General features: G+C 41.0%; 1 protein-coding gene across 2 annotated transcripts in view; it reads left to right on the top strand.

Annotated features, from left to right (window-relative positions):
• Positions 1-14,976, top strand: part of ELAPOR2 (endosome-lysosome associated apoptosis and autophagy regulator family member 2) — a 105,180-nt gene that overhangs the window by 81,822 nt on the left and 8,382 nt on the right. For both annotated transcript variants that reach the window (XM_009900279.2, XM_054178283.1), the window contains exons 12-18: positions 1,250-1,352; positions 3,219-3,356; positions 3,632-3,895; positions 4,805-4,978; positions 6,797-6,986; positions 11,213-11,309; positions 12,801-12,902. In XM_009900279.2, coding sequence (XP_009898581.2) covers positions 1,250-1,352; positions 3,219-3,356; positions 3,632-3,895; positions 4,805-4,978; positions 6,797-6,986; positions 11,213-11,309; positions 12,801-12,902 — 1,068 coding nt within the window. The remainder of the gene's footprint in view (positions 1-1,249; positions 1,353-3,218; positions 3,357-3,631; positions 3,896-4,804; positions 4,979-6,796; positions 6,987-11,212; positions 11,310-12,800; positions 12,903-14,976) is intronic.

Genomic DNA, 14,976 nt, shown 5'->3' with positions numbered 1-14,976 from the left:
AGTTTATTAAGGGAACTTCTACAGTTGATACCTGATACAGTCTCGGAGAGCATCATTGGCTTCCCACGAGTGACCCCACATTGTACCATTATAGATTATTGGTTAAACTCCTAATAACATGTGAGGTTGTTGATGCACGTGTGCATCCTGTTATTCCAAGATAACTCTCTGTGTTTATAGCTACCAGTACCTTGCTTTAGTTACAGTGCTGCAGGCACAGCACTGTTTGGCTAAACTGCTAGCTACTTCTACACTTATGCTAAACATGGCCTACCACCATGTCAGGCTCTAAGCTTATAGTGCCTGATTGCTCACACCACTTATTGCTATGATTGCCACACTCCTGGACCCTCAGACAGGATGAAATAGCTGCTTGGATCTGTGTCAAAAAAGTGAGCTTAGACTTCTAACTCAGACCAAGTGCCAAATATTGTGACAGGAAAAATGAACCTCACCTTCCCTTTGCTATGTCTGAGCTGAGAGGGTTGTGGCTTCTTACAACTAATGTGCAAACCCTAATTTTTCAGTTAATCAATCAGTCATAGAGTCAATCGCAGGATACCAGGTTGGAAGGAACCTCAAAGATCATCTAGCCCAAAACATTAGTGGGAAAAACATGGTCTAGATAAGATGGCCCAGCACCCTGTCCAGCTGAGTATTAAAAGTGTTCAGTGTTGAGGACAACACTGCTTCCTGGGTGAGATTGTTCCAGTGGCTGATTGTTCTCATCGTGAAAACCTTTTGTCTTGTGTTTAATCAGACAATATGGACAACAGCAAGTAAATTAAAGAAAAGCAAGAAACATATCCATGGAAAAGCTTATACAGTTCAGTACTTTCCAGGAGATCACCCTGAATACTTCTGGTTTGCAGGAAACTCTTGAAAACATCTCTCACTGGGGGGCAGGACTCAAAGCAATTACATTGGTATAAATCTCTTAAAACATGTAATGCATTTAAGCCATAAGATTCCCTACCAATATGGTCAAATGTGAGTGCTGATTATAAGGAGGGAACTTTACCATAAAGAATAATAAAATAAATTAAAAAAACCCAAACAAACAAACAAAAAAACCTGTGCTGCACCTGATACCCAGTGCAGAGACCCTGTGCAAACTCTTCTGCAAGGGTAGATTTTATGTGACAGGACTTTGATAGTTTCCTCATTGTACAAAAAACAATTTAAATGATTGACTGCTGCCTGTCTGGAGAGCACCTTGTAAATGTTTTGTTCTTTCTCTGTTAAACAGACCTCCAACATCAGTGACAGGAGCAACTGGGTCAGAACTAGGACGGATTACTTTTATTTTTGAGACCATCTGTTCAGCAGATTGTGTGCTGTACTTCATGGCAGTAAGTGAGACCTCTCTCTCTGTGACTGAGGACTGTGCCTGGTATTCCACATGTCACTCTAATATCTCTACATAGGTGTGATTAGTAGCACTTGGTTTATGATGACTGAGATTAAGTATAGTATTAGTTTAATATATGCAGTGATCTTGCAGGAAGGATTTAATGAATGATATAGCAAAATTCCTACACCACATAAGTTGTGAACCATTCCTGAGTATCACTTTATTTTAGAAGAAATCACTGGACACCAAAACACCAAATTTTCCCTTCTTAATTCCACTGATATTTATATAACACATGTTTATTTGTGAAAGCAAAGTGCCCTGTGTTTTACTTTCCTCCTCTGCTTATTGAAAGACCATCAACTGAGGAAGGTAACTAGATCTGCAGTAGCTCCTTGACCCTTTCTCTGCCTGCAAAGGGAAACTGATCCTATTCTGTATTTACTGGTACTCTAGAGGAATACGATCCTAATTTAAAGATAATTAATTAGAAATTAGATGGCAATTTAAAAGGAATCTTCCTTTAGAGGTTATTGAAAGGAATATGTTTTAAAGGAAAAGTATTTTTCACTGGAACATTTACAGCTGATGGAGAATAAGAAAGAAGAATTTTGGTTAGATTGAACAGGTTTTCCTTGTGTAAACTTTGGTGCTGTCTTACTGGCCTCAGTACTGTTTCACACCAACAAAGCAGGCATCCAAAGATGGTGGACACTTAAAATTTTTACTTTGAATTTGGTTTTCCCCTTTCTGTGCTCTGACACCTGCATGTTTTATACATAAACAGAATTTCAAGTCTAAAAGTAAAACTGTGCTGAACCTATCCTTATTACAGTTACAAACTCCTGCTTTGTGACTTTGAACTTAACTATTGTGTGAACTAGAGCATCTTTTGGAACAGAATCTTCGAATCATAGAATGGTCTAGGTTAGAAGGTACCTTTGAGATTATCTACTCCAACCTCCTCGCCATGGGCAGGGATGCCTTTCAACTAGACTTGGCTGTTCAAGGTCTTGTTCAACCTGGCCTTGAACAACCCCAGGGAAGAGGCATTCACAACCTCTCTGGGCAGCCTATTCCAGGGTCCCACCACCCTTGTAATGAAGAACTTCTTCCTAGGACCCAGTCTGAACTTGCTCTCTCTCAACTTCAAACTATTCCTCTGTCCCATTGCTAGACACACTTACAGAAATGTCCCTCTCCAGCCTTTATGTGGGTTTTCTTCAGTTATTGAGAAGTCCCCCAGAATCTTCTCTAGGCTGAACAACCCCAGCTCCCTCAGCTTATCCTCATAACAGAGGTGTTCTAGCCCTTGCATCATCTTTGTGGCCCTCCTTTGGACTCACTCTAACAGCTCTGAGTCCTTCTTATGATGGGGACACCAGAACTGGATGCAGCATTCAAGGCGGGCTATCGTAAGAGCAGAGAAAGGGGCAGAATCACCTTTCTTGACCTGCTGGCCGCAGTCTTCTTGATGCAGCCTAGGATATGATTTGCCTTCTGGTCTGCATGAGTACCCTGCAGGCTCATGCTGAGCTTCTCATCTATCATTACACCCAAGTCTCTTACTTCAGAGCCACTTTCAATCCACTCTGCACCCAGCCTGTACTAGTGCCTGGGACACCCATTCACAATTAAATTTCTGTTCTGTTTGCTCTCCTTTATTCAATGTTGAATGCAATTGTAAAGTCCTTTATATATTAATATCTTGATATTATAGAACACTGGGGTTTAGTGTAGTATGACATAAAGTGTTGGATGACAGGTTGGACTTGATCTCTGAGGTATTTTCCAACCTTATGGATTCTATGATTCTATGACCACACTTTAAATATTTTGTTTCTTATTTATGTCCATTTTATAGGATGTTAATCGAAAAAATACCAATGTGGTGGAATCATGGGAAAGAAGTAAAGAGAAACAATCCTACACTCACATAATTTCCAAAAACGCTTCCTTCACATTCACCTGGGCTTTTCAGAGAATAAGTGAGGGCCAAGATGTAAGTACTTCTTTATGTACGGAGCTTTACAATACATCTTTCCTTGGACACCCACTGCCAGAGCTCTTGCCTTCTGCTGAAGCTTGCAGATGGGGTGAGCAGCTGTCACCATGTAGCAGTCCTGGGGAGGCAGCTGTGGATCCATGGGTCTGTGGAAAGGCAGACACGTGTATAAGTCAGTCCCTGAATTGGTGTACTGGTGCATAGAGCTGTGGTTAGTGTCTAAATGCAATGATGCGATGACATGTTGTTGGTTTCCTTGTCTCTTGCTCCAGAGCAGACAGTTCATCAATGACATGGCAAAGATCTACTCCATCACAGTGACCAATGCAGTGGATGGAGTTGCTTCTTTCTGTCGGGCCTGTGCTCTGGGCTCTGAGCAGTCTGGCTCATCCTGTGTGCCCTGCCCAGCAGGACACTACATCGAGAAGGAGACCAGCCAGTGCAAGGAGTGTCCAGACAACACCTTCCTGTCCTTCCACCAGGTCTATGGCAGGGAGGCCTGCATCCCTTGTGGGCCTGGCAGCAAGAGCACTGAGGTACAGAAACAGAATGTCTCTGAGTGATAGGCAGACAGGGTTTATTGGGATATAAGCTATCAAAGGGCCAGTTTTAGTGCAGGTATATGCCTTGTGAGATTTAAGTATAATTATAATCAGTGATCCCACTCTTCCAAATACATCCCAAGTCTAATTTCTGTTTCCAAGGGTGCAACAAGAAGGTAAAATTGACTACAATGGCTTACAAAAGGGTTCATTTTGATAAGCCATATTGGGACAGTGTATGATCAGGGCAAGTATAGACACTATTTCCTCCTAAAACTGTCTCAGACTCTTCCTGTTTTAAACTCAGGAACTTCCACAGCTAGATGGTGTTTCTGTACCTATTGAAAACTGTAACAACTTCATCTGATATGGAATTGCATTTAAACCTAGATAAACTTTTATCATGTGCAGCATCCTTTGGCAAGGTGCTACAAAGGGACTTGAAGAACTGCTCCAATATGGTCATATTCTGTCTGTCTTCAGCTGGGTTCATATCCTGCCTCTGTTTATTAAGCTGTTTCTTGTGTTTCCTTTGCAAGATGCAAGTGTAACTGGGGCCATGCTCTGGTCTATCTACAGGGTTTTAAGCTGGGACATTGGGATCCTAAAGGAACCCACAACAAAACAAAGCTAGAAACTACATTTTCTTGGATAATGCAGCAGACAGAAGGGATAGGCATAGGTAAAATTAAAGTCCTGATATGTGATTGCAAGGGACTGAAACAGTAATGAAAATTCTCCCAAGGGAAAGGTGAATTACAGGAAAAGGACAAAATTCCCTGCCTTCCATTCTTGTAAAAGAAAGCAGTCCTGTCTGCACTTGTTTGCTTCATTAACTCCCAGGTGAATGGTTTGCTGCTGAACCATAACTGCTCTTTAATGGATGCCTCTCTTTCTCTAAAGGACCACTCTGCCTGTTTCAGTGACTGCCTGCTGTCATACATCAAGGATAACCAGAGCCTGAATTATGATTTTAGCAACCTCAGCCAGGTGGGCTCATTGATGAGTGGACCCAGCTTCACCTCCCGAGGGACCAAGTTTTTCCACTTCTTTAACATCAGTCTGTGTGGGAATGAGGTGAGCTCAACTGGTGTTGAGGGTTAGGAGGATTAACCAATCTACTGCTCTGTGGGATCACACTGAGACAGGATAAGGACATCCCTACAGCTGTGGTGTCAGAGCAAGAGGACTTTTGAGCAGCCAAGTGATTTTCCAGAGCAGAGATAACAATGTTTTAGGCATGAATAACATTCAGAAGAAAAGCCCTGTCACATCCCTACCTTTTCTTAGTTCTCGTGCCTTTAAATCACTTGGGTCACAACCCTGACCTTCTGTGCTGCCACCAAGGGACTCAAGTGAAGACTTTGAGTCTTTCAGTTACAGCTTCTTTCCATGTGTTTCCCTTGTGACTTGGCTACAGATGTTGCTGTCAGCAGAGTTCCTGTGTACCCTGCTTTATGATAGTGGCCAAAGTAACAGCTTATTACTTCAACTGCAGCCTTCTAAAGTGGTGGAAAAATGTGGTTTTGTCCATGAGTGTAAACACTCTCTGCCCCAGAGTCAAGATTTTTCTGTCTGGTCTTGGACTGTGCCAGATCATGTTGTCACACAAGTTTCAGAGCAGTACCAGTGATGTGTGTTGTCCTATGAAAGCCAATGAGTAGAGTTCACATTAATGTTTATCCCTGTAAAGTTCTTAACTTTCTTTCCTGTGTACCAAAGGGTTTGCATGCATTGAGGCAAATGAGTACTCACATTTCTTTACACAAAAAAGATCAGAGGGCTGGAACGCCTCTCCTTTGAAGATAGGCTGAAAGAACTTGGGCTATCCAGCCTGGTGAAGAGAAGGCTGTGGGGAGACCTTATAGCTACCTATGGGAAGATTGGGGAAGGACTGTTTAGAAGGGCTTGTAGTATTAGGACAACTGGAATGGTTTGAAACTGGAGCAGAATAGGTTTAGGTTGGACATAAGGAGGAAGTTCTTTTCAGTGAGAATGGTGACATACTGGAGCATGCTGCCCAGGGATGTGGTTGAGGACCTGTCCCTGGAGACATTCAAGATCAGACCTGATGTGGCCCTGGGCAGCCTGATCTAGTTTGAGGTGTTCCTTCTCACAGCAGGCATGTTAGACAAGAAGACCTCTAAGGGTCCTTCCCAACCCAATGTAATCTGCCAACCTGTGAATCTGTTTTGTATACTTTTAAAAGTGTGTTGAAATACTGTCCAGATTAGAGCTGCTGACAGCTAAATCCACAAAGGCACAGATAGCTCACTCCTCTGTGGATGTGGTCGTCACTTCCCCAAACTGCTATGATGGTACTACAGTACTGCCAACCATATGAATAGGTCATGAGTGCTTGGCATTTCACCAGGACAACTGAGTCTGGTGATTTGTCTTTCATTGCTTCTGCTCTGAGGTTTTAACACTGCTTGTGACATATGGCATTAATGCAGCCTTGAGGGCTATATATCTGTTTAGGGATTTCATGTATTTGTGCTCTGAAAATACTTTATCTGAAATAAATCCCAAATAAGTATTCTACAGTATATTATTTAAAGGCAAGGGAAATATGGTTTTACTTTGCAAGCCATTCTATTTTGCTTTGCAAGTAAGCACTGTGCTGTCAAGGTAAACAAAGAAGAGTGCTTTGTAGCAGAGGTTTCTGATAAGGCATGCCAGACATGACACCATGTTCCAGAGTCAGTACAAGACTTTAATCAGAGCTTTCACAATCATGCATTTTGTTGTTGCAATTTGTCCTTCTCATGACAGCAACATCAGGTTGTTTCTAAGGTAGGGCAATGAAACTCATGAAGTTCGCAATTTCTCCCAAATTTTTAATGTCTTATCAACTATCAGCAGCTCCCCCTTTTTATTGTTGATTGCCCACAGGGGAAGAAGATGGCTATTTGCACTGACAATATCACTGATGTCACTCTGAAGGACATGGTTGCAGAATCACAAGATTTTTCCAATTTTGTGGGAGCTTTTGTCTGTCAGTCCACCATCATCCCATCGGACAGCAAGGGTTTCCGAACAGCCCTGGCTCTGCAATCCAACAGTCTTGCTGACAGGTTCTTAGGTACATGATTTTTCTTCTGCTTGTTGTTGTTGTGGATGTCCTCATGTATTTAGGGCTGCAGAATAAATCCTCAGTGGTGGTGCATTGCCTTGGAGGAAGAGTGTAGGGGCAGCCCAAGACTCAGTCCCACTTTGTTCCCGAGCTATGAAGCAGATCTGGACAGATGCCATTGCCTTTTGCTGCTATTTCAGTTCAGCTGATGGCTGGAGGAGAAGACTAAGAGCTGCCTCTACAAGCTTTCCATGCCGGTATTGATTATATAGTGTTGGATGATAGGTTTGACTTGACGATCTCAGAGATCTTTTCCAACCTGGTGACTTCTATTCTATTCTATTCTATTCTATCCTATCCTATCCTATCCTATCCTATCCTATCCTATCCTATCCTTCCTATCCTATTCTTGACTCTTCCTTGTGTTTGATTCTGATGGATCCCATAGTGCATACAATTTCAGCATAAAAATCTGGAGAATGTAATTTAAAAGTCCTGGTTTTCCTTCATATTTCCTACCCACTTCATGCAGGGCAAGACCAATCACTCTAGTAGCCACATTAGTCCAAGTGTTTCTGCCCATACCAAGTCCCCAGTTGGCAATTTGAGACGAAGAATCTGGTGCTGGGGCATAATGAGGCAAAGAACGGGGGGGCTTAGGGCAGCATGAGGCCATACACATCATTAAGTCTTGCACTGCTCCAACTCACCAGTTCCCAGAGTCTGAGGCCAGATTAGACAATGAAGTCATTTAGCTGCTCACCTATCCATTACAGGCACTAAGTGTTTGTACTTTCTCCCTGGCACTGAGCCCAGAAACTCATGTTTGACAAAAGCATGTCTTTGGAAGAGCATTCAACCTGGACTTCTGAGACTGCCAGAAATAAAAGCTTTGCCACAGCCACTGGTATTTTTTCTCACTGGTCAAACACTGTCTCTGTATTTTGTTTTGAAGCAAATTTGTTTCCTGTTTGAATTTGCCTGGCTTCAGTTTTCAGCTCTTGCTTCTTATTATTCCTTCTCCATTCCACATCTACATTTTCCTCCTTGGAAAAATATTTTATTTACTGGAATCATCACACCCTCCCCATTCTGCTCTTCTGGTAAAGTAAGCAGACCAAGTTCTTCTAAGTCTCTTGCTAGCATGTATTTCTCTTAAAGATTTGAATACTTTTTGAGGCTCTTTCTGTAGCCTTTAACTCTTTATTATATTTCTTAAATCATGGACATCAGAATGGGATACATTGCAGTATTTAATTTATTATAATGGCAATAAAATAATTTCCATGCTTGTATTTATATGCAAGGATAGAACCTCTGAGTCCATCTTTCTCCAGGCTGAGGTCATTTAATGATGGCTAGTTGAATCTAATGTGCACTCTAGACTTTTTTTTCCCTGAAGTTACACTTTCCAAGGGAAAAAAATCTCTCTTCCCTAGGACTAGTCTTCATCCTTTACTGCACTTGTCTTGACAAAAATATGTTTAGTTTGATTTGGACTAGCTGACCAAGTAAACCAAATTTCTCTGTGTTTTATTCCTGCTCCTCTTTGTCTCATTGACACACTTAACAAACAGTGATTATATAGTTGTAGATCCTTGATGATAATCTTGAATTTTGGGACTCTGATATCAATACTTAGAGAAGCCTGGAGATATTCCACATTTGATGACAATTTCCCATGTCCAGATCATTTTGTAATTAGTCAGTTAAGTAATTTTTAATCCAGAGTGTGCACTGAATTGATATGATACTCCTAACTTCTTAATTAGAATCTCATCTGGTAATTAGTGAATTACTTGAGAAATTTACATAATTTTCTTTAGCAACCAAATTTATCAGCACTCAAGGAATGAAATCAGATTTTCTTAACAAGAAAACTCCTTAAACTCATACTGACTGTCACTCATAATGTATCTATCTGTTAACCAAAGCCCATCTTCCACTTACCGTTGCTGTTACTTTGCCTCATTGTTTTATTTGCGTTGCAGTTTGGCTCACCATATCCCCCCTCCATCAGTCTTTTGACCCTTTGATATCATTAAAATGTCTTTGAAAGGTCAGTCTTAGGTCCAGGTTTGCTAGTTTCTAAGCATGCATGCCAAGTAGATGCCAATATCTTTTTCTGCCACTGAAGGAATGAGATGTTTGGTCGTTGACTTGGAAAGCAAGGAGATCCATTTGTTTTCCTAACAGAGGGATAAGATGTCAAGCTCTTCTGCTGCTTTTTCTTTATCATAATTGTTACATTTTGAAATGGTTGAAGCTTACCTTTCCTATCCATAAGATGTACTTTTATTTCCAGTATTTCTAAAAACCCCTCAAACTTAAAATTTTTCTTGTTCTGCGAAGCAGAAGCTTTTCCTTGAAGCCTTTATCATCTATTATACATTTTTCTGTAACTTATAACTTTTGATTTTATTTGAATTTCTATTTCCCCTCCATTGTACTTATGCCAATATGTTAATTTGCTCTTTTACTGCTGTTCTATGATTCTGTGACTCTCATCCAAGGTGGGCTCAGTTAAAGCTACTGTCATTCTTGAGAGAATCACTGTGGCTTTTCATCCCTATAATTATAATTATTATTATTTTCACACTTGACTTTGCTTCTAGTGTTCTTTCTTTTGAGAAACTACCCTTTGAGATGCCATCTCTACAGTACTGCACACTGCATATGAATATTCTCTTACTGCCCCTATTGAATATAATAAGGTCCCTAAGAGCTATCATCTTCCAGCCTAGTGAGTAATTAATCTTTGTCCATTGTCTTTCAATACTAATTTAATTTACCCTGCAGTGTCTCTGATGAGAGGAAATTATCATCCTTGCTGATGCCAGCATGCATTCTCAGAATGGAAGCTCCTCCACAATAACCTGACATCTTTCTGCACAGGCTCCTGATGATTGCTGCAGCACAGCTCATTTTGTTCTGTCGTTGCAATGCTCTGTAGCTATCCCTCATTTTCAAGCCCTCCTGAGCAGTGTTACTGAGCACATGGATCCTTTTGCTTTCGCAATCCAAGGCTCTGATTTGTCCTATAACAGGCAGAGCTACTGCAAACTGCTGCCTTTGTTGTCTACTATATTTACATTTTCCAGCTGTGTGAATCATCCTTCCAAAGGATTTTAGGCTGGAGGCTAGGAAGAAATTCTACACAGAGAGAGTGATTGCCCATTGGAATTGGCTGCCTGGGGAGGAGGTGGAGTCACCATCATTGGAGGTGTTTAGGAGGAGACTTGATAGGGTGCTTGGTGCTATGGTTTAGTTGTGTAGGTGGGTTGGATGATAGGTTGGACACGATGATCTCAAAGGTCCCTTCCAACCTGGTCTATTCTATTCTACTCTACTCTATTCTATTCCATTCCATTCCATTCAATTCTAAAACCAAATCAAAGTCAAGCTGAAGTCCTAAGAATGCAGCTAGAATTGTTGCAAGAACAAGTGGAAAAATTGTTTTCTTCAGTCTTTCCAGACTTCCAACCAGTCACTAGCTGCTACCATTTTTTGTTCTTGTTCTAGCAATTTTTCACTTCTCTAGAAGGATGCAGCCTGTGCCATTTTATACAGCTCCCTCTCCTAAAATATTGCAGTGCAGCACCAGCATTTTCTGTCCTCTTTGTTTCATGGGTTTGGAAAGATCTCTAATAACTTTGGTTACTTAATTTTCATCTTTTTCAGTTCCTCTCTAGTATCCATTGTATCCATGCAGTTGTGTGCAACCTGTGTTGTTCCACACACCAGCCTGTCATTTGTTCCAAAATGCGCCATCAAGGCTTTTCATAATCTTGTCATCTTAACTTTCAGTTTTCCCCATTATAGTACTGAAGATTCCTCAGGGTGTTACATGGTTATTGTATGTTGGGGTTATACCTTTAAGGCCTAGGCTTTGATTGGATCAGATTCCTTCAGCAGTCCTTTTCCAGCCTAAATTATTCTGTAACATCCCATGATTGCTTTAAACTCATAAAAAAAAGAGCAAAACATATTTACACTGGTGCTTTTTAATTAATTTCTTGGTTTGTTATATCTATCTGAGGAACCCAGTCTGTGTGAGGAACATACAAATCTGCAAAATTTACTTAGATTATAAGTTGTATACTGTATAGTCATGTCATTAAATGTTGTTGATGCCCATACTTTTCAGACGTAGAAAATGTTATATGTGAGCCCTTCCAAAACCCATTTTTAGCTTGTTCCTCTTTTTAATTCTTTTTCTTCTTCCAATGTTTTAGGAGCTACTATTGAGACAATGCTGGAAAATATAAGCATCAAGACAGATATGTTTCCTCCCTCTCCAAACAAAGTACCTGATGTACATTTCTTTTACAAGTAAGTAAAATATACTATTTATTGATAGGCCCAATTTCTTTATCTGTTTGAAGGAAACTAAAATTGTGAGGGGAGGTCTTTAATCCACCTTTATTCTTTATCACTTTAATCACATCTGGATGATATTGATTGACATGCTGAAGAATATCTTATGAAATCAGTAAACATTGTTTGCTCTAGCCTAAATTAAACTTGATATTTACAGAGTGATATCAGAGCTGAGATACTTCTAGGTGACACTTCTGGTGTGGCATACTTCAATTTGGGTAGGAAGTAGCTCAAAGATCAACTGTCCTGGAGTACCCTCTGGTACCCTCAACATAAGAAGGACATGGACCTGATGGAGTCCAGAGAAGGGTCATGAAGATGGTCAGGGGGCTGGAACACTTCTCCTACAAGGACCAGTTGAGGGAGTTGGAGTTGTTCAGCTGGGAGAAGAGAAGGCTCTGGGGAGACCTAATAGTGGCCTTACAGTACCTGAAGGGGGCCTACAAGAAGGCTGGGAAGGAGCTGTTTACAAAGACCTAGAGTGAAATGACAAGGGACAAGGGCTTGAAGTTAGAGAAGAATAGGTTTAGTTTGGACGTTAGGCACAAGTTCTTTACTATGAGGGTGGTGGAACACTGGAACAGGTTGCCCAGGAAGGTAGTTGATGCCCCATACTGGAAGATTGTCAAGATCATACCCAACAGGGCTCTGAGCAACCTGATCTAGTGGAGGATGTCCCTGTTCACTGCAGGGCCTTTGGAGTAGATGACTTTTGCAGGTCCCTTCCAACCCAAACTATTCTGTGATTCTATGTTTACACACTGGTGTCTTCATGTGAACTGGATTTCTAAGCTTGGGCTCTGGAACCCATATGGCTGTTCAGCCCATACCTGTATTTATGTGTTCTATTTATTGGCTGTCTAAATTGTGTTGTTTTTAGTGATTGATCTTAATTTGCTATAGCACTTTGGATGTAAAAGTTAAATTATATGTCTGATTCTGCAGGCTGAACCCCACACCAGTGACTCTGAGTATATTATGAACTTGGCTTACAACTTTTACTGTGTTGAAATAAAGTTTTTGAATCTCCTTTGCCTTATGTTATTTCAGGACAACATGGTTCTCAGATTACTAGGCGAGGAGGGAACCATTATAAACTCTCCAGCAGAGTAACACACCAGCCACAGCACCTGTGATTCTCTTTTTAAAATAAATCCTATTCTTTTTCTGGTGCATTCCTTGACTCTGCAGAAGTCAAGCTAGATAGAAGAACAGAGCAGTTCCCTGAGTGACATCTTAGAGCACTTTGAGATTCAAATGCAGTGGTGAAACTTAACCTGCTACTGTTGCTCCTTTTCCACCTTCCAGCTGACAAAATCAAAAGTACTGTGTAAAAGGGTATTTCTTTGGTATTGCAGTTCCATGAATGGTCAGAGACCTATGGAAGAGCAACTTGTGTTTACTGTAGTAGAGGTACACTACATTTATTTTGTTTGACATTAGGTCTTCAACAGTGACAACGTCCTGTGAAAATGGTCGTGCAACTGTTGTAACAATGAGATGCAACAACAACAAACCAGACCAAGGAGAGCTTTCTGTGCCCAGGTATTTAAATATTTGTATCTTAGTAGTGCCAAATAGCTTTTTCTCCTCAAGTAATATTTACAAAATTAATTGTTAATTTTATACTTAACTACCATGAGTGTTATCTTCCTCATCATCCACACAGGAGGTCTCATTCATTTCTCCTAGGTTAAGGACATGTGTGCCCATCACCTCCCAGCATACCAGCTGCTCTGTATTCAGGCTGTGTGGTGACAGAGATTAGAGATCAGGCAGGTCATTCCGAACTTAAAGTCAAAAGAAAATGTAGTGATGTTTTTCATGTCTCCACTTCTTATTTTGATCTTTGGCCTCCTGATTAGAACTGCCTAGCTGGGGCTTTGAGAGGTTGTTTTTCTTCCTTGACCTACATCAGTGGCTGTGTACAAGGTGATTTGGTGGAAAAAGATCAGCCTGTCCTAGGAGCTATGAAATCTGCTATGTGCAATGCTTATGTGAGCCCTGACTCTGTCTAACTCAAGATGTATCTCATCACTCCAGTTTGTATCCGGGACCCCTTGTACCAGTTGCTTTTATTTTACCTGACCTTTCTCCCCTTTGCTCTGATTCAAATGACTTCTTTCTTCCTAAGTCCTGCTTATGCCTGTACTGAAAAAGTTTCAGAGAAAAAACAGTGTGATTCTTCAGAAGTCCCCCCTCTTCTTTGGCTGTCAAGGCCCATCTTAGTCTGTCTGGACATTACTATCAGCAGATAGCCCTCTCACTCATCCTCCCTCATGAAAGTTGAATCTTTTTCCCAAAAGCAGAGTGTGAAAAGTGTGGAATTCTCATTGACCCCTGTCCCTCTTGGGAAGGCTGAACCATGCTCCCTTGGTGATGGATGAGTGATTGATATTTGGACACCCAGTTTCTCAGGGACCTGACACTACAAATTATGCTAGGCAGAAAGCCACTCTCTGTCAGCTGCTGTATGAAAATCCTGCAAGTGTCCTTCTAGTGTTACAGGTTAAACAATGTGAACTGTGATCATTTACTATAAAGGGTGGTCTGCCTTGCTTTTAAAAGTGGGATTCTGGAAAGAAACGGCACACAACTGACATGATGGACCTTATCTCAGTTCTTGTTGAATTCTCCCTTCTGAGACCCTTCTGGCTAGCTCAGCAGTCAGACAGCTATTTTCAGTGAGATATCTGATACATGTCAAATAATACTGCATGTAACTCCTTGATCTCCAGACATGGTATTTAGTATCACATGAACGTTGAGAAGAAAGAGGTTGAGAAGAAAGATCTGCCAATGCTTTCGACATGTACTTTGAAAAAATGTTCCATAATCCAGAGGACAATCATGATAATTCAGCATAAACTTTTAGAGCTTTGGATTTTTCAGTCCATCAGAATAGGATAAAAGATTTTCAGATGATATAGAAACACCCCCCTGACCCCCCATCCCACCCCCATTTTGCTCTTTGTACCTATTTCACATTTACATGATCTAAATTCTTGCACTGACTTTTGGCTGCTGCTGCTATTAGATCTGATGTAATTGTCAGTAGCAAAAGCTGTGTGAATGTCCTGCCATTGCCAGTACAACTTTCTTCTGCAGGCTGAATACAAAATAGGGTCATTAGTCTTTCTCAGACTAAGAGAAGCTGTTATCTCTTTGTTAACTGGTGAACATCCTTCCAGTAATTAACCGTGACAGGACAAGTCCATTCCATATGGACAAAATCACCCAGACATCATTAGAGCAACCACAGGAACCAGATAGCAGCATTCAGATGGAACAGTCACCCAGTGCAGAACAATGATAAAAATGCACGTGGGGCTAGCCTGTGCTGGTGAAACACTGGAGTAGTTCTGTTGGTCTCCAAGGTTTGCTTCTTTTACTTCATTGTAGTTATTATGAGTGGCACTCACTGACAGGAACTGAGCTGTTATTGTAGACTTTGACAGTTCAGTGTCTGTTTTCACTTGAGAAAGCATTTTACAAACCAGGAAAAATTCTTCCTCCAGATTTTTCCATCTGCTGACTTGACGGATGTTTACTGATCTGTTGGACTTACCATTACCCGCCTTCAACAGTAGAATGTGTAGTGAGGATGCAAACTCCAGAA

This window comes from Dryobates pubescens, chromosome Z (genome assembly GCF_014839835.1).
Source record: "Dryobates pubescens isolate bDryPub1 chromosome Z, bDryPub1.pri, whole genome shotgun sequence".
NCBI classification, from domain to species: Eukaryota; Metazoa; Chordata; class Aves; order Piciformes; family Picidae; genus Dryobates; species Dryobates pubescens.
Note: the sequence above shows the minus strand (reverse complement) of the source record. Positions and strands in the feature narration are given on the sequence as shown.